At 42.2% G+C, this 25,697-nt stretch overlaps 6 protein-coding genes across 6 annotated transcripts in view; all 6 read right to left on the bottom strand.

Annotated features, from left to right (window-relative positions):
* LOC135244085 (uncharacterized) overlaps positions 1–25,697 on the bottom strand; it is a 149,916-nt gene that overhangs the window by 102,740 nt on the left and 21,479 nt on the right. The window lies entirely within an intron of this gene.
* Positions 1–25,697, bottom strand: part of LOC135243980 (uncharacterized) — a 33,941-nt gene that overhangs the window by 1,930 nt on the left and 6,314 nt on the right. The window contains exons 2-3 of the mRNA XM_064316138.1: positions 25,044–25,695; positions 22,615–22,817 (exon numbers count right to left, since the gene is read on the bottom strand). Coding sequence (XP_064172208.1) covers positions 22,615–22,817; positions 25,044–25,695 — 855 coding nt within the window. The remainder of the gene's footprint in view (positions 1–22,614; positions 22,818–25,043; positions 25,696–25,697) is intronic.
* On the bottom strand, positions 2,476–4,519 carry LOC135243984 (GTPase IMAP family member 4-like). Its single transcript, XM_064316143.1, has one exon. The coding sequence runs from the start codon at positions 4,517–4,519 to the stop codon at positions 3,716–3,718; it is 804 nt and encodes a 267-aa protein (XP_064172213.1). The 3' UTR covers positions 2,476–3,715.
* On the bottom strand, positions 5,197–6,322 carry LOC135243983 (GTPase IMAP family member 9-like). Its single transcript, XM_064316142.1, has one exon. It carries the CDS (start codon positions 5,992–5,994, stop codon positions 5,197–5,199), a length of 798 nt encoding a protein of 265 aa, XP_064172212.1. The 5' UTR covers positions 5,995–6,322.
* LOC135243982 (GTPase IMAP family member 8-like) lies at positions 6,530–12,848 on the bottom strand. Its single transcript, XM_064316140.1, has 4 exons — positions 11,966–12,848; positions 10,922–11,632; positions 7,501–8,211; positions 6,530–6,540 (listed from the first exon to the last, which is right to left on the bottom strand). The coding sequence occupies exons 1-4, from the start codon at positions 12,726–12,728 to the stop codon at positions 6,530–6,532; spliced, it is 2,196 nt and encodes a 731-aa protein (XP_064172210.1). The 5' UTR covers positions 12,729–12,848.
* Positions 13,705–19,919, bottom strand: LOC135243981 (GTPase IMAP family member 4-like). The gene is made up of 4 exons (XM_064316139.1): positions 19,106–19,919; positions 18,280–18,340; positions 17,303–18,013; positions 13,705–14,453 (listed from the first exon to the last, which is right to left on the bottom strand). The coding sequence occupies exons 2-4, from the start codon at positions 18,308–18,310 to the stop codon at positions 13,705–13,707; spliced, it is 1,491 nt and encodes a 496-aa protein (XP_064172209.1). The 5' UTR covers positions 18,311–18,340; positions 19,106–19,919.

Here is a 25,697-nt window from a genome sequence, read left to right as displayed (position 1 = left end):
GTTAATATCAAAAATTGTTACTAAAACTGACAATTGACTGACAATCTATCGCATGAAGTGCCTAAATATATGTCACATACACAAATAAAACATATACACAGTATAGTCAGTATGTCACTTGAATTATGCCACCTGCACACCAGGAGCATTGAGCTGAAGGAAAGAGCAGAGAGGCGTGTCTCTCCTCCTGTACCCTGTGTGTGCAAACTGAGCCACAGGGGAGAACTAATGCTGCAGTAACCAGAGGAACCCAGACAAAACAAATGTGTCCATCAGCAGACTCCCTGCCAGTCAACGGATGACATGAGCATAGCCAAGGTTCAAACCTGCAACCCAGTGCCATTACAGACTGAGCCAGTCACATAGATACACAGAAATGCTATATAAATCTGATCTTGTCTATGCCATGTATACTATGAAATGACACATCTTTAAAATTCAATCTAGTTTTCAAATGTATATTGGCAGGCCCATAGCCATCAGTACGGCTTTGATTGCATTGAATGAATCATTGAATATTTCATTTTTTCAGGCCTTTCAGTTACAACTGATCACAGACAAATCTCTGAAGTCATAAGTTAACAGACTTGAATTTTTAAAATCAAAAACATTGAAAAGCAAATGTATGGTTTTGGAAAAAAACAGCAGATGAACTAGTTACACAATTGACCACATGGGGCAGTGTAGAGCAGTGTTTAGTGTGGTGTGTCACCTACACTGTCCTCTTCCAGGGTCACCCTGTCAGGCTCCTCTGCTTCACTCACTACACTCAGTGTTCCGTATCCAGATGATGCTGAACTCTCTGGTTTACTCCTTTTCAGCCACCATGACACCTTACTGGAAACATCATGAGAAGATTGGTAATCCCACACAGAGCTGCCTGCTTCAGAGGGGGCTGGAGTCCCTCCACTCACTGTAACACAACACCACCAACAAGCTCTGTTACACTCAAATTCATCTACATTACATTCTGTACATTACATTCATTTTTGTTATTTTCAGCAACTGCTGTATAATGATTTAAGATCATAATGTGATTTAAGATGATTATGTCAATCATTGTCTTCTGTAGAGAATGAATATGTTTCTCATTCATACTTAATACACAAGCATAGCATACATTGATCAAAATCAGCAAACTGATTGATGTTCATATGTTTATCAAGACGGTTATTAAATACATTGTTTTAAACATTGTACTTTAGTGTGGTGTTTATATATGTGGGAAAATGCAAAACATTCTGCATACAAAATGCATTGTTATGCATTTTAGAATGTGTAAAAGGCTTTACAGCGTAGACTAGTACAGTTACTTGGAAAGTAGATTATAAATTGATGATTGTTTACTCATTGTATAATGTGCATTGTGGTGGCTGTTAATGGACTTGAAGCTAAACTGTTAAATGGAAGATGATGAATAAAACTCACAAGAAGGAGGCAGTAAATCCAAGCTGCCTCTCCTCTTCCTGAATGGCAGTGTGTATCTCTCTTTCTTTGAGTCAACCACAATCTTTGACAATCTTTCTATCAGCTCCTCCTCCCTTCTTCTCAATTCCTCTTCAAAGCTCTTCAGTTGAACCATTTTCTTTCCTGTAAATTTGCCATCTCTGTCTCTCTCCACTATACTGAAGGGCACACCCCTGTTCCTGGCAATCATCTCCTCTATCTTCTCCAGCAGCTCTGTGATTTGAGCCCCATCAGCCATGTTCTTATTGTTGAGAACATGATACCTGTTCTCACATTTCTCTATGAGCTCTTGGAGGGCCCTCCCTTCAGTCTCAATGTGATGCTCAATGGTTGTGTCTCCCAGCCAGTCTCCCCTGGTGAACAGCACTATAGTGTGTCTCCAGACTCTCTCACTGAGAAGCTCCAGGTGTTCCACCACTGATCTTCTAAAAGCATCTCTGAACACGAAGCTCATATCAATGACCAGGAGGAGAGCGCAGGGTCCTGGGGGACACAGAGACACACTGCGCACAATCTCCTGTTTATCCAGCTCTGCAGTGTCCTTCACAGAATATTTCATCCACCAGCCTGGTGTGTCGACCACAGTGACCTGTCTCCCAGCTATTTCACCCTGTCTCTTCACACACTGTGCAGTTCTTACTCCAGACTCAAACTCCTCTCTGCCCAGGATGGTGTTTCCTGCTGAACTCTTCCCACTCAGTCTCCGCCCCAACAGCACAATCCTCAGCTCTGAGAGACGGTGCTCCTCCCCTGTCAGAGAGAAAGAGAACAATTTACTCCTCATCAAGAGTGTAACAGACATTCAGCACTAAGTTGAGCTGCTCTCTGTAAGTTCGGAGTGGAGAGTATTAATAATGAAATGATATTCATCACTGTGGGCTTTTGACAGGTGGGGTGTTGGTTTAAACTTCATGAACAAATTTGTGCATGGAACTTTTGCACATATCCATAGAATGTCTTCATTTAATCAATGCATTTTAGAGCCTGAAATTTCACAACATAATGCTTTCAATAATATAATGAGAATATCTAAAGATTGAAAAAAAAATCACACAATATCTATAGCAAGAAGAACATTGCTATATTTCTAAGTGCATTAGTGTTATGGGGCTGCTGGGTGACTCATCCTGCTAAGACATTTTGTGGATGCACCCCACAGTCTGCTATCAAACTCTGACTGTGCAGTGCAGGCTTTGCTGGCAGCTCCACAGGGCAGCATGTAATTGGCAGCAGCAGGGAGAGTTCAGCCAGCAGGATTTTCTGTCTCATCCAACACAATGAACCGCCTCAGTTCCACTGAATGTCTGCAGCCTAAACGCGCTCATGAAATCAGCTCCTGCTACTCAACAACTGTGGAGGGAAGAGAAATTGGCAGCTGACAGCCACACTTCAAAGGGAACGTGTGCTTCTCTGCACCCTGTTTAATCAGGGTGGCTGCAGTGATGACACTGGATTATGAATTACACTGGGAATTGCCAACAGGGAGAAAAATGAAAAAATGCAGTGAAAATTATTATATAAGGAATTATGACTGTGTCGCAGTCGGTCCGCCTGAGAGGCGGATTGGTCTCGGCTGCGCCGGCTGGTGGAGAGAGCACATGCACCTGGGCTGCGTTAGCTAATCAGCCCAGGTGCTTAAAGGTGTGCTGCTCTCCACAGTTTGGGGCCGAGACCGGGAGCTAACACAGAGAGCGCATTTGTGATTTTTGTTTTGTGTTATTTTGAGCACTGGATAGAAAGCATTCCTCAGCTGGGATGCTAGAGGAGCTGGACCTGGCCGGGAAGGCCGGTCGGCTGCAGAGCGGCGAACTGAAATAGCTGTCGCTCTGTTTTACTTTCTTTTGTCTTTGTTATTTTAGCTTGCTGTTTTAGTTCATTGTTTTTGCCCGGAACCCGTGAGGGGGAATGGTGAAGCGGTCTGTTAATTTTATTTTGTTTTTTTGTGTGCGCTCTCTCTCTCCATGCGACAGAAACGGTGTCCCTCGGCATTGCCGCATCTCTCTCCCCAAGGTGTCACATTGGCGTGGGACAGACTGCCTTCGATTTGGCACTCATTCATACAAAACTAAAATCAGGTATTCCACATCATCATATGTACAAAATGGCCTCTTTAAGCACTCACTCACACCTCAGTACACAGCACAGGGGAAAGTCAGGATAAAGGTAAACACAGATATACACCTTTCACTGGAGTAACTCTTTTCATTGGTAAAACTGCTCAATAGAAAATAATTCAACGTAGTTATGATTAATGTAAATATTCCACTGTAATTCCTCTACATGTAAAGCCTATATATGAAAAATACTTACCCTCAAAAAGTGCTCTGAGAGTCTTTCTCCGCATCTGAACCTTCATCATCCTCTGTTTCACTCGCTGTTCCACTGCCCTCCTCTTCTCTTCCACCTCCTGTAAGAGCATTCTATCCACTTCATAGTGAGAGCCTCCATGCCCTGCCATCATCTCTATCTTCTCCAGTAGCTCTGTGACCTGAGTCCCATCAGCCCTGTTCTCATTGTTAAGAACATGATACCTGTTTCCACATTTCTCTATGAGCTCTTGGAGGGCCCTCCCTTCAGTCTCAATGTGCTGCTCAATGGTTGTGTCTCCCAGCCAGTCTCCCCTGGTGAACAGCACTATAGTGTGTCTCCAGACCCTCTCACTGAGAAGCTCCAGGTGTTCCACCACTGATCTCCTGTGTTCCTCTCCGAATGCTGAGCTCACATTAATGACCAGGAAGAGAGCGCAGGGTCCCGGGGGACACAGAGACACGCTGCGCACAATCTCCTGTTTATCCAGCTCTGCAGTGTCATTCACAGAATAATTTTCCCACCAGCCTGGTGTGTCGACCACAGTGACCTGTCTCCCAGCTACTTCCCCCTGTCTCTTCACACACTGTGCAGTTCTTATTCCAGACTCAAACTCCTCTCTGCCCAGGATGGTGTTTCCTGCTGAACTCTTCCCACTCCGTCTCCCCCCCAGCAGCACAATCCTCAGTTCAGAGAGACGGTGCTCCTCCCCTGTCAGAGAGAAAGAGAACAATTTACTCCTCATCAGGAGTGTAACAGACATTCAGCACTGAGTTGAGCTGCTCTCTGTATGTTTGGAGTGTTGAGTATTAATAATGACATGGTATTTATTACTGAGGATATATGACAGGTGGGATTTCAGTTAAACCTAAATTAACCACTGTAAGTTGTGCATGAGACATTTGCACATAACAACGTAATGTCTTAATGTGTTCAATGCATTTTTCAGCCAGAAATTTGGTAACACAATATTTTTAATAATGTGATGGATGGGAATATCTCCAGAATTTCAAATAGCAGCCAGAAGCACACAATTCATAGAGCATGTGTGCTTCTCTGCACCCTGTTTAATCAGGGTGGCTGCAGAAATAAGACTGGATTTTGAATGAAACTGAACATTGCCAACTGGGAGAAAAATGAAGAAAATGCAGTGAAAATTATATATTAAACTGTTACCACTATCTCTTCATTTTGCCTTTATTCATACAAAAATGAACTAAAATATGTCACATTTTTAAATGTATAAATTGGCCTCATTAAGCATCCACTCACACCTCAGTATGCAGAACAGGGGAAAGTCAGGAAAAAATAAAGACAGATATATATATTTTTCACTGGAGTAAAACTTTTTGTTGGTAAATCACCTCAATGAATATGATTCAAGACAGTAATGAATAATGTAAATAATACACTGATATTCCTCTAAAAAATAATTTCAATGAATGAAAAAAACTTACCCTCAAAAAGTGCTCTAAGAGGTTTTCTCTGATTCTGAACCTTTGTCACCCTCTGTTTCACTCGTTCTTCCACTGCACTCCTCTTCTCTTCCACCTCCTGTAAGAGCATTCTATCTATTTCATAGTGAGAGCCTCCATGCCCTGCCATCATCTCCTCTATCTTCTCCAGCAGCTCTGTGACCTGAGTCCCATCAGCCCTGTTCTCATTGTTGAGAACATGATACCTGTTCCCACATTTCTCTATGAGCTCTTGGAGGGCCCTCCCTTCAGTCTCAATGTGCTGCTCAATGGTTGTGTCTCCAAGCCAGTCTCCAAAGGTGAACAGCACTATAGTGTGTCTCCAGACTCTCTCACTGAGAAGCTCCAGGTGTTCCACCGCTGAAATCCTGTGTTCCTCTCTGAATGCTGGGCTCACATCAATGACCAGGATGAGAGTGCAGGGTCCTGGGGGACACAGAGACACACTGCGCACAATCTCCTGTTTATCCAGCTCTGCCGTGTGCTTCACAGAATAATTATTCCACCAGCCTGGTGTGTCGACCACAGTGACCTGTCTCCCAGCTACTTCACCCTGTCTCTTCACACACTGTGCAGTTCTTACTCCAGATTCTAACTCCTCTCTGCCCAGGATGGTGTTTCCTGCTGAACTCTTCCCACTCAGTCTCCCCCCCAGCAGCACAATCCTCAGCTCTGAGAGACGGTGCTCCTCCCCTGTCAGAGAGAAAGAGAACAATTTACTCCTCATCAGGAGTGTAACAGACATTCAGCTCTGAGATGAGCTGCTCTCTGTAAGTTTGGAGTGGAGAGTATTAATAATGAAATGATATTCATCACTATGGGCTTTTGACAGGTGGGGTGTTGGTTTAAACTTCATGAACAAATTTGTGCATGGAACTTTTGCACATAACCACAGAATGTCTTCATTTAATCAATGCATTTTAGAGCCTGAAATTTCACAACATAATGCTTTCAATAATATAATGGGAATATCTAAAGACTGAAAAAAATCACACAATATCTATAGCAAGAAGAACATTGCTATATTTCTAAGTGCATTAGTGTTATGGGGCTGCTGGGTGACTCATCCTGCTAAGACATTTTGTGGATGCACCCCACAGTCTGCTATCAAACTCTGACTGTGCAGTGCAGGCTTTGCTGGCAGCTCCACAGGGCAGCATGTAATTGGCAGCAGCAGGGAGAGTTCAGCCAGCAGGATTTTCTGTCTCATCCAACACAATGAACCGCCTCAGTTCCACTGAATGTCTGCAGCCTAAACACGCTCATGAAATCAGCTCCTGCTACTCAACAACTGTGGAGGGAAGAGAAATTGGCAGCTGACAGCCACACTTCAAAGGGAGCGTGTGCTTCTCTGCACCCTGTTTAATCAGGGTGGCTGCAGTGATGACACTGGATTATGAATTACACTGGGAATTGCCAACAGGGAGAAAAATGAAAAAATGCAGTGAAAATTATTATATAAGGAATTATGACTGTGTCGCAGTTGGTCCGCCTGAGAGGCGGATTGGTCTCGGCTGCGCCGGCTGGTGGAGAGAGCACACGCACCTGGGCTGCGATAGCTAATCAGCCCAGGTGCTTAAAGGTGTGCTGCTCTCCACAGTTCGGGGCCGAGACCGGGAGCTAACGCAGAGAGCGCAGTTATGATTTTTGTTTTGTGTTATTTTGAGCACTGGATAGAAAGCATTCCTCAGCTGGGATGCTAGAGGAGCTGGACCTGGCCGGGAAGGCCGGTCGGCTGCAGAGCGGCGAACTTAAATAGCTGTCGCTCTGTTTTACTTTCTTTTGTCTTTGTTATTTTAGCTCGCTGTTTTAGTTCATTGTTTTTGCCTGGAACCGGTGAGGGGGAACGGTGAAGCGGTCTGTTAATTTTATTTCGTTTTTGTGTGTGTGCGCTCTCTCTCTCCATGCGACAGAAACGGTGTCCCTCGGCATTGCCGCATCTCTCTCCCCAAGGTGTCACATTGGCGTGGGACAGACTGCCTTCGATTTGGCACTCATTCATACAAAACTAAAATCAGGTATTCCGCATCATCATATGTACAAAATGGCCTCTTCAAGCACTCACTCACACCTCAGTGTGCAGCACAGGGGAAAGTCAGGAAAAAAGTAAACACAGATATACACCTCACTGGAGTAACTCTTTTCATTGGCAAAACTCCTCAATAGAAAATAATTAAACATAGTTATGATTAATGTAAATATTCCACTGTAATTCCTTAACATGAAAAGTCTATATATATAAAATACTCACCCTCAAAAAGTGCTCTGAGAGTCTTTCTCCGCATCTGAACCTTCGTCATCCTCTGTTTCACTCGTTCTTCCACTGCACTCCTCTTCTCTTCCACCTCCTGTAAGAGCATTCTATCTATTTCATAGTGAGAGCCTCCATGCCCTGCCATCATCTCCTCTATCTTCTCCAGCAGCTCTGTGACCTGAGTCCCATCAGCCCTGTTCTTATTGTTGAGAACATGATACCTGTTCCCACATTTCTCTATGAGCTCTTGGAGGGCCCTCCCTTCAGTTTCAATGCACTGCTCAATGGTTGTGTCTCCCAGCCAGTCTCCCCAGGTGAACAGCACTATAGTGTGTCTCCAGACTCTCTCACTGAGAAGCTCCAGGTGTTCCACCACTGATTTCTTCTCTGTATCTCTGAACGCTGAGCTCACATAAATGACCAGGAAGAGAGCGCAGGGTCCCGGGGGACACAGAGACACACTGCGCACAATCTCCTGTTTATCCAGCTCTGCAGTGTCCTTCACAGAATAATTACTCCACCAGCCTGGTGTGTCGACCACAGTGACCTGTCTCCCAGCTACTTCACCCTGTCTCTTCACACACTGTGCAGTTCTTATTCCATACTCAAACTCCTCTCTGCCCAGGATGGTGTTTCCTGCTGAACTCTTCCCACTCCGTCTCCCCCCCAGCAGCACAATCCTCAGCTCTGAGAGACGGTGCTTCTCCCCTGTCAGAGAGAAAGAGAACTATTTACTCCTCATCAGGAGTGTAACAGACATTCAGCTCTGAGTTGAGCTACTCTTAACAGTGAAATTATATTTATTACTGAGGACATATGTCAGGTGGGATGTGAGTTTAACCATCATGAACAAAATTGTGCCTGAGACGTTTGAACATATCATTGTAATGTCTTAATCTGTTCAATGCATTTTACAGCCTGAAATGTCGGAACAAATTGCTTTTTATAATGTGATGGGAATATCTCAGGAATTTCAAACTATCACACCATAGCTATGCCAAGAAGAGCATTGATATAGTTTTAATTACAAGCTTTTTATGGTGCTGCTGGGTGGCTCATCCTGATAATACACTGTTCCATAGTGTGGATGCACCCCACAGTCTGCTATCAAACCCTGACTGTGCAGCGCAGGCTGTGCTGGCAGCTCCACAGGCCAGCATGTAATTGGCAGAGGTGGGTAGTAACGCGTTATATTTACTGAAGTAACTTTTTGAATAAATTGTACTTGTAAGAGTACTTTTAATGCAACATACTTTTCACTTTTACTCGAGTATATTTGCGAAGAAAAAATGTTACTTTTACTACGTTATATTCGGCTACATTCCGCTCGTTACTTTTATTTTTTACCCATTTTTTATTCAATGCACGTTCTGTTTGTTTCATTCTCTCAGAGTGACTTCAGCCAAAGAGGCTGAGTGGTCTTTGCTTTGGCTCTGTCACAGCCCCAAATGACTCCGTTTCACCAATCAAACATAGCCAGTCACAGCACACAGAAGGATTAGTCGGCGACAACAATGGCTGAAACAACGGCGGGTGATTCGTAGGAGGGAGAACACCCCTGGCCTCACGTTCAAACTATGTTATACCACACGCCTTGTTTACGGTGTTGTCGCCCTTTTTAGTACTATCTGGCTTGATTGACAATTCATCTATTCAGTAGATGATAGTATAAGCTTGCTAACGATGTATAACATGCCTAATTTTGCTTTTCGAAAAGCGTTTTCTAGGTCAGCGTAACCAAATTTTTTCTTATCATCGCACTTATGCATTCACTCATGAAACGTGGTCAACTATTATTCGTAATTTCTTGGGAAATACTATTATTATTGAGGACTTCTGGGCATAGCTAAGCCGCATGTTTGCTGATAGACCTAGCTGACATCGTTATCTGGAGCAAAACAGAAGCGGATTGAACTGTATTGTTGATTTACTGTCTCTGTCTCAATCTACTGAACACAGATAAGAATTCATCATTGCTATGTAAGTAGGGTATTATTGTTCAAAATAATTCGGTTATATACGTTATTTTTGAAATTGAGTGTGTTTAAATAGGTTACTGGTATTAATGTGGATATTTCACACTGTAATGTAAGTGTTAGTTAGTAGTGTAATAGTTTTTGTGAAGCATGCAACAGTCATGACGTGAGCGCTGGAACATTGCATAGCATTGTATAGCATACATCATAAAGTTTGTTTACGCTAAACCGGAAGTTCTGCACATATTCCGCGTAAGGCATCATGGGACTTTGGAATATTGTGGGTAAGTGCATCATAAGGTACAATAATGGTGCGACAAACATTATGTTTTCCACATATAAAGTTTCTGTTTGAATTTGAGCAGGTTCCTCTTTGTTGTGATGATGAGCCTATTTTAATGGATAAATCCCCTGTAGCCTCATTGATTTTTTTTCTGTCAACGGAGGGTTCATCCCAACAAACTGATGAGGTATACAGACTTAATAGAGTACAACAGAAAGCGAAAATCCTCCTCTTCTGACGAACCTCCTGTGTATTGTTTTATTTAAAGGGATATGATTTAGGCCATATTTGAATTTGCACATGGCTATTGTATATTTTGTTTATTTCTATTGGACGAGCATTTACACTTTTATATTTTGGACATTTGGATTTTTACGTTCATCTTGCTCTGCTTATTTCAACATTAAATCAGATTATATGAAGTAACTCAGTACTTGAGTAGTCTTTTTACAAGATACTTTCTTACTCTTACTCAAGTAATTATTTGGATGACTACTTTTACTTCTACTTGAGTCATTATTACTTTAAAGTAACAATACTTTTACTTGAGTACAGTTTTTGGCTACTCTACCCACCTCTGGTAATTGGCTGCAGCAGAGAGAGTTCAGTAAGCAGGATTTTTGTCTCATCAAGCAGTAGCAACTGTCTCAGTTCAACTGAGCGTCTGCATCCTGAACACACTCATGAAATGAGCTCCTGCTCCTCAACAACTGAGGAGGTGAAAGAGGTTGGCAGCTGGCTGCTCACACTGCAGAGAGAACGTGTGCTTCTCTGAAACCTGTTAAATCTGGGTGGCTGTAGAAATAAGACTGCATTATGAATAAAACTGCATATTGCCAACTGTTAATAAAATGCACTGAAAATTATTTTCAAACTATGACTACAACCTTTTTGTTTGGCCCTCATTAAAACAAAAATAAATTAAAGCATTCCACATTTTTGAATGTACAAATTGGCCTCGTTAAGCAGCCACTCACACCTCAGTATGCAGCACAGGGGAAAGTCAGGAGAAAATAAAGACTGATATATACCTTTCTCTGGAGTAACATTTTCATTGGTAAAACTATTCAATGGAAAATGATTCAGGACAGTAATGATTAATGTAAATATTCTAATGAAATTCCTCTAAGAAATTATTTCAATAAATGAAAAAACATACCATCAAAAAGTGCTCTAAGAGTCATTCTCTGTTTCTGAACCTTTATCATCCTCTGTTTCACTTGTTCTTCCACTACCCTCCTCTTCTCTTCCACTTCCTGTAAGAGCATTCTATCTACTTCATAGTGAGAGCCTCCATGCCCTGCCACCATCTCCTCTATCTTCTCCAGCAGCTCTGTGACCTGAGTCCCATCAGCCCTGTTCTTATTGTTGAGAACATGATACCTGTTCCCACATTTCTCTATGAGCTCTTGGAGGGCCCTCCCTTCAGTCTCAATGTGCTGCTCAATGGTTGTGTCTCCCAGCCAGTCTCCCCTGGTGAACAGCACTATAGTGTGTCTCCAGACTCTCTCACTGAGAAGCTCCAGGTGTTCCACCACTGATTTCTTCTCTGTACCTCTGAACGCTGAGCTCACATTAATGACCAGGAAGAGAGCGCAGGGTCCCGGGGGACACAGAGACACACTGCACACAATCTCCTGTTTATCCAGCTCTGCAGTGTCCTTCACAGAATAATTCATCCACCAGCCTGGTGTATCTACCACAGTGACCTGTCTCCCAGCTATTTCACCCTGTCTCTTCACACACTGTGCAGTTCTTACTCCAGACTCAAACTCCTCTCTGCCCAGGATGGTGTTTCCTGCTGAACTCTTCCCACTCCGTCTCCACCCCAACAGCACAATCCTCAGCTCTGAGAGACGGTGCTTCTCCCCTGTCAGAGAGAAAGAGAACTATTTACTCCTCATCAGGAGTGTAACAGACATTCAGCTCTGAGTGGAGCTACTCTTAATAGTGAAATTATATTTATTAAAGCATTCCACATTTTTAAATGTACAACTTGCCTCTTTAAGCACCCACTCACACCTCATTATGCAGCACAGGGGAAAGTCAGGAGAAAATAAAGACAGATAAACACCTTTCACTGGAGTAACACTTTTCATTAGTAAATCACCTCAGTGGAATATGATTCAAGACAGTAATGATTAATGTAAATATTCTATTGAAATTCCTCTAAAAATAATTTCAATAAATGAAAAAAACGTACCCTCAAAAAGTGCTCTAAGCCTTTTTCTGTGATTCTGAACCTTTGTCAACCTCTGTTTCACTCGTTCTTCCACTGCCCTCCTCTTCTCTTCCACCTCCTGTAAGAGCATTCTATCTATTTCATAGAGAGAGCCTCCATGCCCTGCCATCATCTCCTCTATCTTCTCCAGTAGCTCTGTGACCTGAGTCCCATCAGGCCTGTTCTCATTGTTGAGAACATGATACCTGTTCCCACATTTCTCTATGAGCTCTTGGAGGGCCCTCCCTTCAGTCTCAATGTGCTGCTCAATGGTCCGGTCTCCCAGCCAGTCTCCTCTGGTGAACAGCACTATAGTGTGTCTCCAGACTCTGCCACTAAGAAGCTCCAGGTGTTCCACCACTGATCTCTTGAATGTATCTCTGAACACTGCGCTCACATCAATGACCAGGAAGAGAGCGCAGGGTCCCGGGGGACACAGAGACACACTGCGCACAATCTCCTGTTTATCCAGCTCTGCAGTGTTCTTCACAGAATTATTCATCCACCAGCCTGGTGTGTCGACCACAGTGACCTGTCTCCCAGCTACTTCACCCTGTCTCTTCACACACTGTGCAGTTCTTACTCCAGACTCAAACTCCTCTCTGCCCAGGATGATGTTTCCTGCTGAACTCTTCCCACTCCGTCTCTCCCCCAGCAGCACAATCCTCAGCTCTGAGAGACGGTGCTCCTCCCCTGTCAGAGAGAAAGAGAACAATTTACTCCTCATCAGGAGTGTAACAGACATTCAGCTCTGAGTTGAGCTGCTCTCTGTAAGTTTGGACTGGAGAGTATGAAAAATAAAATGAAATTTTATACTGAAGACTAAAAAGAGTTAGGCCAGGCAGTAAATTTGTAGGTGCACAGTTGTGCATGAGACTTTTATTGATACCAATATAATGTCTCATCCAGTTCAATACATATTAACAGCCTAAAAGGTCAAAATACACGTCTTTTAAAACTGTAATGAAAATATGTAAAAAAATTAAAATATCAGTACAGTAACTTTAGTCATGAACAGTATTACTCGGAATTAAATGGCAAATGTTATATAGGGCTGCTGGGTGGCACATCCTGCTAAGACACTGTTCCAGTGTGTGGGTGCACCCCACAGTCTGCTATCAAACCCTGACTGTGCAGCGCAGGCTGTGCTGGCAGCTCCACAGGGCAGCGTGTAATTGGCAACTGCAGCAGGGAGAGTTCAATAAGCAGGATTTTCTGTGTCTTATCAAGCACTAGCAACCGTCTCAGTTCAATTGAGCGTCTGCAGTGTAAACAAACTCATGAAATGAACTCCTGCTAATCAAGATATGTGGAGGGATAAGAAGTTGGCAGCTGACATCCACACTTCAAAGGGTATGTGTGCTTCTCAGAACCCTGTTTAATCGGGGTGGCCGCAGTAATGAGACTGAATTATGAATAAAACGGGGCTTTGCAAACTGGGAAAACAATGAACTAAACACAATTAAAATATTTTTTAAAACTATTACTACTGCCTCTCTGTTTGGCCCCTCATTCATACAGAAGTTCTACATTATAAAATTTTTACATTGACCTCTTCGAACATCAACTGAAACACTTCAGTATGCAGCACAGGGGAAAGTCAGGGAGAAAAAATAGGACAGATATATACCTTTTTCTGGAGTAACACATTTCATTAGTAAAAAACCTCAATAGAAAATAATTCAACATAGTTTTGATTAATGGTAATATTCCACTTAAATTCAACTAAAAGTAAATTCTATAAATGAACAAAACTTACCCTCAAAAAGTGTTCTGAGAGTTTTTCTCTGATTCTGAACCTTCATCATCCTCTGTTTCACTCGTTCTTCCACTGCACTCCTCTTCTCTTCTACCTCCTGTAAGAGCATTCTATCTATTTCATAGAGAGAGCCTCCATGCCCTGCCATCATCTCCTCTATCTTCTCCAGCAGCTCTGTGACCTGAGTCCCATCAGCCCTGTTCTTATTGTTGAAAACATGATACCTGTTCCCACATTTCTCTATGAGCTCTTGGAGGGCCCTCCCTTCAGTCTCAATGTGCTGCTCAATGGTTGTGTCTCCCAGCCAGTCTCCCCTGGTGAACAGCACTATAGTGTGTCTCCAGACTCTCTCACTGAGAAGCTCCAGGTGTTCCACCACTGATTTCTTCCTTGTACCTCTGAACGCTGAGCTCACATTAATGACCAGGAAGAGAGCGCAGGGTCCCGGGGGACACAGAGACACACTGCACACAATCTCCAGTTTATCCAGCTCTGCAGTGGCCTTCACAGAATATTCGCTCCACCAGCCTGGTGTGTCGACCACAGTGACCTGCCTCCCAGCTACTTCACCCTGTCTCTTCACACACTGTGCAGTTCTTACTCCAGACTCAAACTCCTCTCTGCCCAGGATGGTGTTTCCTGCTGAACTCTTCCCACTCCATCTCCCCCCCAACAGCACAATCCTCAGCTCTGAGAGACGGTGCTCCTCCCCTGTCAGAGAGAAAGAGAACAATTTACTCCTCATCAGGAGTGTAACAGACATTCAGCTCTGAATTGAGCTGCTCTCTTTAACTTAGGAGAGAAGAGTACTAATAATGAAATTGAATTTTATACTGAAGACAAAAGAGAGTTGGGCCAGGTAGTAAATTATTATGTACATAGTTGTCCATGATACTTCATTTGATACCAATATAATGTCTCATTCGGTGCAATACATATTAACAGACTAATAGGTCAAAATACATGACTTTTAAAACTGTGATCAAAATATGATTAAAATTTTAAATATCAGTAAAGTAATTTTTGTCAAGAGAATTATTACTCAGAATTTAATGGCACATTACATAAAAGGTTGCTGGGTAGCTCATCCTGCTAAGACACTGTTCCAGTGTGTGGATGCACCCCACAGTCTGCTATCAAACCCTGACTGTGCAGTGCAGGCTGTGCTGGCAGCTCCACAGGGCAGCATGTAATTGGCAGCAGCAGGGAGAGTTCAGTCAGCAGGATTTTCTATGTCTCATCAAAACCTAGCAACCGTCTGAGTTCAACTGAGGGTCTGCGGCGTAAACAAACTCATGATATGAGCTCCTGCTACTCAACAACTGAGGAGGTGAATGAGGATGGCAGCTGGCTGCTCACACTCCAGAGAGAATGTGTGCATCTCTGCATTATGTTTAATGAGGGTGGCTGCAGAATTAAGACTGGATTATAAATAAAACTGGGTATTGCAAACTGTGAAACAATTGAAACCATGCACTGAAAATGATTTTTAAACAATGACTACAACTTTTCTGTTTGGCCCTCATTAAATAAAAATAAATTAAAGCATTCCACATTTTTAAATGAACAAATTGGCCTCTTTAAGCACCCACTCACACTTCAGTATGCAGCACAGGGGAAAGTCAGGAGAAAATAAAGACAGATATACACCTTTCACCGGAGTAACACTTTTCATTGGTAAAACTCCTTAATAGATAATAATTCAACGTAGTTATGATTAATGTAAATATTCTAATGTAATTCCTCTACATGTAAAGTCTATATATGAAAAATACTTACCCACAAAAAATGCTCTGAGAGTCTTTCTTTGCATCTGAACTTTCATCATCCTCTGTTTCACTCGCTGTTCCACTGCACTCCTCTTCTCTTCCACCTCCTGTAAGAGCATTCTATCCACTTCATAGTGAGAGCCTCCATGCCCTGCCATCATCTCCTCTATCTTCTCCAGCAGCTCTGTGACCTGAGTCCCATCAGCCCTGTTCTCATTGTTGAGAACATGATACCTGTTCCCACATTTCTCTATGAGCTCTTGGAGGGCCCTCCCTTTAGTCTCAATGTGCTGCTCAATGGTTGTGTCTCCCACCCAGTCTCCCCTGGTGAACAGCACTATAGTGTGTCTCCAGACTCTCTCACTGAGAAGCTCCAGGTGTCCCACCACTGATCTTCTGTGTTTCTCTCTGAACACTGTGCTCACATTAATGACCAGGAAGAGAGTGCAGGGTCCTGGGGGACACAGAGACACACTGCGCACAATCTCCTGTTTATAGAGCTCTGCAGTGGTCTTCACAGAATACGTCTTCCACCAGCCTGGTGTGTCGACCACAGTGACCTGTCTCCCAGCTACTTCACCCTGTCTCTTCACACACTGTTCAGTTCTTATTCCAGACTCAAACTCCTCTCTGCCCAGGATGGTGTTTCCTGCTGAACTCTTCCCACTCAGTCTCCCTCCCAGCAGCACAATCCTCAGCTCTGAGAGACGGTGCTCCTCCCCTGACAGAGAGAAAGAGAACAATTTACTCCTCATCAGGAGTGTAACAGACATTCAGCTCTGAGTTGAGCTGCTCTCTGTACGCTTGGAGTGGAGAGTATTAATAATGAAATGATATTCATCACTGTGTGCATCTGACAGATGGGATCTGGGTTAAACCTTCATGAACAAAGTTGTGCATGGAACTTTTGCACATATCAACAGAATGTTTTAATTTAATCAAAGCATTTTACAGCCTGAAATTTCACAACATCATGCTTTCAATAATGTGATGGGAATATCTGAAGAATGAAAAAATAATCACACAAAATCTATAGCAAGAAGAATATTGCTATATTTTTAAGTACATTAGTGTTATGGGGCTGCTGTGTGACTCATCCTGCTAAGACACTGTTCCATAGTGTGGATGCACCCCACAGTCTGTTATCACACTCTTACTGTGCAGCACAGGCTGTGCTGGCAGCTCCACAGGGCAGCATGTAATTGGCTGCAGCAGGGAGAGTTCAGTCAGCAGGATTTTCTGTGTCTCATCAAGCACTAGCAACCGGCTCAGTTCCACTGAGCGTCTGCAGCGTAAACAAACTCATGAAATGAACTCCTGCTACTCAAGATATGTGGAGGGATGAGAAGTTGGCAGCTGACATCCACACTTCAAAGGGTATGTGTGCTTCTCAGAACCCTGTTTAATCGGGGTGGCCGCAGTAATGAGACTGGATTATGAATAAAACAGGGCTTTGCAAACTGGGAAAACAATGAACTAAACGCAATGAAAATAATTTTTTAAACAATTACTGCTGCATCTCTGTTTGGCCCCTCATTTACACAAAGATAAAATCAAATATTCCACATTTTTAAATGTACAAATTGGTCTCATTAAACATACACTCACACCTCAATATGCAGCACAATGGAAAGTCAGGAGAAAATATAGAGAGATATACATCTCTCTCTGGAGTAACACTTTTCATTGGTAAATGACCTTGATAGACAAGTATTCAAAGCAGTCATGATTAATGTGAATATTCCACTGTAGTTCCTCTAAAAGTAAATTCAATAAATGCAGAACACCTACCTTCAAAAAGTGCTCTGAGAGTCTTTCTCTGTTTCTGAACCTTCATCATCCTCTGTTTCACTTGTGCTTCCACTGCTCTCCTTTTCTTTTCCACCTCCTGTAAGAGCATTCTATCTATTTCATAGTGAGAGCCTCCATGCCCTGCCATCATCTCCCCTATCTTCTCCAGCAGCTCCGTGACCTGAGTCCCATCAGCCCTGTTCTCATTGTTGAGAACATGATACCTGTTCCCACATTTCTCTATGAGCTCTTGGAGGGCCCTCCCTTCAGTCTCAATGTGCTGCTCAATGGTTGTGTCTCCCAGCCAGTCTCCCCTGGTGAACAGCACTATAGTGTGTCTCCAGACTCTCTCACTGAGAAGCTCCAGGTGTTCCACCGCTGATCTTCTGCGTTCCTCTTCGAAAGCTGAGCTCACATTAATGACCAGGAAGAGAGCGCAGGGTCCCGGGGGACACAGAGACACACTGCGCACAATCTCCTGTTTGTCCAGCTCTGCAGTGTTCTTCACAGAATATGTCACCCACCAGCCTGGTGTGTCGACCACAGTGACCTGTCTCCCACCTACTTCACCCTGTCTCTTCACACACTGTGCAGTTCTTACTCCAGACTCAAACTCCTCTCTGCCCAGGATGGTGTTTCCTGCTGAACTCTTCCCACTCCGTCTCCCCCCCAGCAGCACAATCCTCAGCTCTGAGAGACGGTGCTCCTCTCCTGTCAGAGAGAAAAAGAACAATTTACTCCTCATCAGGAGTGTAACAGACATTCAGCTCTGAGATTCGGTGCTCCTTCCCTGTTATACAGACAAAATTTAAGTTAACAAACATCACTTTTTGACAAAATCAGCTATTTAATTAATTTATATATTCCCTTTATGTGTCTCTATTCTGGTACGCATAATGATATTTATTTGTAAAAAAAAACAAACCAAAATAAAAACAATAAAAAAATCATTTTCTACACAGAAAGAAGAAACCCACCATGATGAGAGGTCACACCACCAGCTGCCATGTCAGTCCTTCTGTCTTGGTCCTCTTTCGTCTGTTTAATAGAATTATTTTCACTGAATTTTTATGAAATCATTGTCAGTTTTTTTTAGTATGTTCACCCATCTTCTGCTATCTGGACAGCCATTTTGTGAAACTTTTAAAGCTAACATTTAATTTAATAAAACATATAGGCCTACTATATTTTTTTAAAAGTGCACAATAGTCAATTAAATCACAAAAGGCTGCCATATGTCTTATAACAAATGTGGATTCTCACAGATAAAACTGAATAAATTATTCATTTTTTTAACTAAATTTGAATACAGTCTGTGACCAAATTCAACAATCACACCTCTGAAAGTACATAGCCCACAGAAGCGCACTGCAGCAACAGCAAAACCAATAAAAAATAGAAATTAACAAAATAGTATATTGTGATAATTTCGCAATTTGGGATAATGAAAGTATCACATTATTACATGATATATATAATATTACCTTTATCCCAAATACATTACAACTTGACAAACATTCTCTTAATACAAAATAATTCCATCATGCATGTTACTTGAAAAGATGCTAAAACATGCTAAAATATGGAAATTTTATACCCAGTCTATACATTATGGCACAAGCGATAGCGTTGATTGAGTTTTACTTTCTTATTGGTTTCTGTCATGATGCAGTAATGTCGACAGAGCATCGAGTGAAAACATCGAGAGCTGTAGGCCAGGCATGAATATTTACATATACAATTTATGAATATAATTCTGTATATCTGAGAGCATGGTGAAAAGAAAAAGAAATACAATTTTACCTGACTGACACAGCTCCTGACTGTTCCCACTCACACATTTGAGTCGTTTCTGTATAACCTGTGTTCCAGGTCGAGTAAAAGTGAACTTTGTAGCACAGAACATGGGTGTGTTCAGCGATGCTTATTGTTAATGTTGATGACCTCTGAAACTGACAGAAACTTCTGTTGGGAAAAACTGTCTAGCACCAAATGATTGCAAGTGGGGTAAATAATTTCCCATTGGTAAATTCAGGTGAGTGTAGCAGTTTTCCTATTGGTTAAGTGAGCGCTGATGGGTGTGAGAGGGGGGTGTGAACGAAGAGAGGAAAGGCCACAGAGTCTTGTACTTTCTTCAAACTGCTTCCTGTAGAACAGAGAGGGCTTCACCATAACAAGTACTGTAAATCTTTATTAACACAATCTATTGAAACATCTTATATTATTCCTATCCTCATCCACATTCCATTCTCATCCTCACTCACCTGGCCTCTGATTTAAGTAAACTGAGCCTGTACAACAAAAATCTTTCAGTTGCAATTTACTGTTTTTGTAAACTTGTATTCAACTCTCGTATTAAAGGTAGAATATTAACCTCATTTGGCCAGCAAAAAATTCTCTGCTTTTATGTCACATTCATCTTTTGATCTCAAATCCAAATGCTTTAAGTATATGGCAAAAAATAACCCATTTCACTCTACCGTTACCATGCTTTTGAAGGGCACTGTGTATCAGGCATGTAACGGCATATGAAAAGTGTGAATGAGTCCATTTGAATCCCTTTTGTGCCATATGGTGAGCCCTATATATGCTTCCACATGAAAGGCAGTGGGATTGTGCTGGTCTCATTCGATCTTCCTCAGGATGATGTAGACCAATCCACTGAGCAGGGCCAGGGGGAATGCCACCCAGGCCAGCATGTAGGAGAAACCAAACACCTCCCCCTCCTGGGCCCAGCCTGGACTCCGCACTGTGCACACTGCAGCTGCACTCATGACCAACAGACCTGTAGGGAGGGAGGGAGGGAGAGGGACAGAGGTTAAAGGGCAGAAGTGGAGGAGGAAGAAAGAGGGAATGAGGGAGACTGATTAGAGATATGGAAAGGAAAGGCAAAAAACAAAGAGAGGTAAGGAGAGGTGGGGGGAAGAAAAGTGAAAGCCGATTCGATAATGCAAGAGAAAGAGAGACGGGTAAAACAGTAGGGTGGGTAGAGTGAGAAACAGGGAACAAAACAGGGAAATGAAGACAAAGTGAGACAAATGAAGAGAGCTGGAGCCCTGTATACTGCAGCACATGTAGGTGCGCATGAACTGAATATGGGGGGAGTGTTTAGTTTGTGTTGTAGTAATAGTAACTGGACAAGTCGTAATAGTAGGTGTGTATGTGTGTGTGTATGTGCATGTCTGAGACTGAAAGTGAGTGTGTCAGAACTGCAAATCATTTTACAGAACACCTTTTGTTCTGTATTTAAAGCAAACCATTAAAATCGTTTCTGTATCAAGTGCTTTTTTGATGGAAGAAAAAGACACACAAGTGAAAGGATGGACTGTGGACATCTTGGTAAGGAACCATTGATTTCAGGATTATCCCTATCCTAATGGGATAGTCAGGAGATTCAAGATTTCAAGTTTGTGGCTTGAAAAGTCTATTGACACCACCTAATGTGAGGCATGCAGCCAGTACCATAATGACAGCGTTAGCATAGCAAGTGACCTGTGATCACAATATTTTAATGGATTTTTTTTGACATTCCACGTTTCATTTCCACATGTATTGAACAGCAGATTAAATCAGTTTGAAACCTATAAAATTAATTATACGCCTTGAAATGAAAAATAGAACAGATATCTCTGGAAAATTGAATAACGACTTGTATGAGTAACTAACTTAAAAATATATATTTTTGTATTACACTGAAACAACCATGTCTTTTCTTTATTCAAAGAGTAACTGTATCTATTTGATATGTATGCAATGCATTAATTATTTGGTTGTGTGTGTAAGGTAGGTTGTTTTGGGTGGCTGGATACTGACCAGCTTCAGAGATATGCAGCAGAGCAATATGCTGCTAAAGACACCGGGAACGTTACCTGTACGTTACAGATATTCTACACCACACCTGTCCAAAAATCGACAGACACTACAAGTAAAAGTTTTATTTAAAGCAAATAAATCAAATCAAAGTGTAGTTTATCAACAAATCAGTACAAATCAAGATAAAATGGACAGAGTACAATAGGTTTTAAACTTGGTATATTTTCCTGAAAAATCTGCAAATGTACAACGAAAGATCACATTAGTCTTGTGCATATTTCATATGTAGATTAATTCACTCACTTTAAAGTTCAGTAAGGTATCAAGGAATTTCATAATACGGTTTGTGTTCCTGTGAACGCCATGGTTTCCCCCAGGTGGAGGCGCTGCACCACCACAGAATTCATGAGCACCTCCGAAAACATCAGAGACAAATAAATAACACCTCTGACTCAGGCCTCCATAACCTTACATTGAACCATTCAATAAATGTGGTGCGATTGAACAAGACTGGCTTTGGCTTTGTGAAGCCATGTTTTCACCAGGCCAGGTGTTGGCTACACCAGTGGTTGCCGAAGCGGTGGGTAGAACCCGTGGGGGAGACACGGTGAGGGCTGAAGGATTAAGGCACAGTACAGGATGTGTGTGTGTGGGGGGAGGGGGGGGGGCTGCTTACAGAATTTACGGTTAACAAAGGGGGGCCCTGACCAAAAAATGTTTGGGAATCACTGGGCTATACCCTGCAAATACCATGACTTGCCACTTGAAGCCACCACTGCATACCCTCTGAGGCACTTCCCCTTCCTCTATTTTCCTGGGGAAAGCCTTGGACCCTGCGCTTATCCTGTGTAATTAATATCAGAAAATGTTACTAAAACTGACAATTGTCACGGATCTATTACTTGAAGTACCAAAATATATGTGATATACACAAATAAAACATATACACAGTATTGTCGGTATGTCACTTGAATTATGCCACCTGCACACCAGAAGCATTGCAACAGAAAAAGATATCAGAGAGGAATCCAGTGAAAACAAATGTGTCCATCAGCAGACTCCCTGTCAGTCAGCTGATCACATGGGCATAGCCAAGGTTCAAACCCGCACCCCACTGCCATTACACACTGAGCCAGACACATAGATACACAGAAATGTTATATAAATTTGATCTTGTCTATGCCATGTATACTATGAAATTACACATCTTTCAAATTCAATCTAGTTTTCAATTGTATATTGGCATGCCCATAGCCATCAGCATGGCTTTGACTGAATTGAATGAATCACAGAATATTTCATATTTTTACAGGCCTTTCAGTTTCAACTGATAACAGACACAAATCGCTGAAGTCATAAGTATGAAAGACTTGGAATTTTTTCAATCAAAAACATTGAAAAGCAAATGTATGGTTTTGGAAAAAACAGCAGATGAAATAGTTACACAATCTACCACATGGGGCAGTGTAGAGCAGTGTTTAGTGTGGCGCGTCACCTACACTGTCCTCTTCCAGAGTCACCCTGTCAGGCTCCTCTGCTTCACTCACTACAGGACTCTGTGTTCCGTATCCAGATGATGCAGAACTCTCTGGTTTAGTCCTTTTCAGCCACCGTGACACCTTCTTACTGGAAACCTCATGAGCAGATTGGAAATCCCACACAGAGCTGCCTGCTTCAGAGGGGGCTGGAGTCCCTCCGCTCACTGTAACACAACACCACCAACAAGCTCTGTTAAACTCAGATTCATATGTGTTGTATTCTGTTATATTTTTCTTATTTTCTGAAAATGCGGCATCATAAAAGTTTTGAGATCTCTCTGATTCACATAATAAAATAATTTAGGGTTATTATGTGAAACATTCACTTCTCTGGTGCAGCATGGACTGATATTTCATTTGTACTTAATTTGCAATCATATGTTAAATTGATCCAACTTACAAATCTGTTTAATGTTCATGTGTTTGTCCAGATTGTTATTACAGCGTTTGTTTTTAAAGTAATATTTTAGTGTGGTGTTTCTATATGTTGGAGGTGAGGGTTTTAGGGGTCACCCACTGACCATATGTGAACAGACACTATTTACAAACAACTTCACACATCCACACAATAAAGCCCCAAACTAAGGGTATTTCATGTTTTTTCCTTCTACTGCTTCTTCTTTTTCTTGCCAATTGCATAATTACAAATGCTCCTGCCCTAACCTCTCCCCAATGGACATTTAGCTACATCAGCCAATAAAAACATCGGATACGCATGGAAAATGGACATATACAAAACTATAGACTGTATAAACGTGTACAGAACTGCACATCTTTTAAATAAAAACTAAAAAAAACATTGGCTGTGGCTAGTTCACTAGTAGCTGACAAGTGAGAGGCACGGACTTGGGCAAATCTCTGACTCATTACACAGGCTAGCTTGCAAACAAATAATTGCATAAGAAATTTTAACTATTGCTTTTGCAACTGAATAATCGATGCAGGAAACTCATTTATTTTTCTTAAATCCGGTCACTATCATTTCACACATTGTTCACATTTTGATGATAAACCTTAAAAATCATCAAACCTGAATTGGTCGTCTAACTTCTTTAAAACAACGAGCAAATGACAAAATTAGAAAATGTCTTTTTTATTGCAAAGGTCCATATAATTGTTTGAATCCTTCTGGGTAAAATACTCCCACACTTTTGACACTTTCGCCATTTTGACCGAGTTTAACATTCGCTACTTTGCTAATGAATAAAAAGAGCGGGTGTATAATGGTAGTACAGACAGCACCAAAATTAATCACCAAAATCCGTGTTGTGATTCCACCCGGTAGGTAACATTACTGGTCGTACGGAAATTGCCACAAGATAATGTTTTCTTCACAACAGGGTGGCTGTATCAAATTTTATTTATTTATTTTGGCATTTTCGACCCAATTTTTTAGTCGTTAAACCTTATGTATCACGATTCCGGTCAATGCGCTATCCTCTGTCAGTCTGGGGAGAGTGTAGACTACGCATGCCTCATGTAGAGTTGCCAGCTGCTTCTTTTCACCTGACAGCGAGGAGTTACAGCGAGGAGGTTCACACTATCTCCCCCAGATCCCCTCCCTGCTGAAGAGGTGCCCCAACCAACCAGTAGGAGTCGCTAATGCAATGATCAGGACTCATACCCTCATCGGCTTCCCAGCCGTGAACACTGCCAATTGTGTTCGTAGGAGCGTCTGTCAAAGCCTGAAGTACCGCTGCTGGGTCTCTGCGGTGGTAGGCGAGTGCTTATACCTCTACACTACCCAGGCGGCCTCAAATTTTTTTACAGTTTTTTAAATGGTCAAGATGACTGCTGTGCCATTTCTACTGATAACTACTTTTTAAACTACTGTAACTACATGAACAATTAATAGGTCTGTCATGCACACAATACCCCATTAAAAACACTTTCATTTAAAAATATGACAAACACTTTAATTTATGTCATTCATAATAAAGGAAAAATGACTGAATCCATGCCTATGTGTTTCTTTCAGCAATAATTAATGTGTGTTTGCTTGTATTTATGAGTATGCCTGTCTCTTTCATAGCCTACATTTATGTGTGTTACTATTATCACTAACTCATAACAAACAGTTCAAAAAGTAATGATATCAGAAGAAAAACACATTTTCAACAAATAAAAGTTTGTGTGAGCTAACAGTCAATATAATTTATTGTAAATTGGCATCAATACTTTTAATGGAAGACCTAGACCTTTGAAAGTTCAATTCAGTGCTTTATATATGGACTGCATTTATATAAGGCGTTTATCCTAAGTGCTTTACAAGCCCAGGGAGGGGGATCGAACCAGCAACCCTCCGACTGTCACCCCATATATGCAACCGGATGCAATGTAACGTGACATTTTTATATATTGAAAAGTGTTTTTCTTCAGATAAAACTTACAAGAAGGTTGAAGAATATCCAAGCTGCGTCTCCTCTTGAATGGCAGAGAGGATCCCTCTTTCTTTGAGTCAACCACAATCTTTGACATCCTCTCTATCAGCTCCTCCTCTCTTCTGCTCCATTCCTCCTCAAAGCTCTTCTGTTGAACCATCATCTTTCCTGTGAATTTGCCATCATTGTCTCTCTCCTCTATGGAGAATGAAACAGTCCTGTTCTTGGCTATCATCTCCTCTATCTCCTTTAGCAGCTCTGTGACCTGAGTCCCATCAGCCTTGTTCTTCTTGTTGAGAACATGATACCTGTTCCCACATTTCTCTATGAGCTCTTGGAGGGCCCTCCCTTCAGTCTCAATGCGCTGCTCAATGGTTGTGTCTCCCAGCCAGTCTCCCCAGGTGAACAGCACTATAGTGTGTCTCCAGACTCTCTCACTGAGAAGCTCCAGGTGTTCCACCGCTGATCTCCTGTGTTCCTCTCCGAACGCTGAGCTCACATCAATGACCAGGAAGAGAGCGCAGGGTCCCGGGGGACACAGAGACACACTGCGCACAATCTCTTGTGTATCCAGCTCTGCAGTGTTCTTCACAGAATATGACACCCACCAGCCTGGTGTGTCGACCACAGTGACCTGTCTCCCAGCTACTTCACCCTGTCTCT

The sequence above is a fragment of the Anguilla rostrata genome, chromosome 17, assembly GCF_018555375.3.
Source record: "Anguilla rostrata isolate EN2019 chromosome 17, ASM1855537v3, whole genome shotgun sequence".
In the NCBI taxonomy this organism is placed as follows: Eukaryota; Metazoa; Chordata; class Actinopteri; order Anguilliformes; family Anguillidae; genus Anguilla; species Anguilla rostrata.
This window is presented reverse-complemented; position numbering and strand designations above follow the sequence as displayed.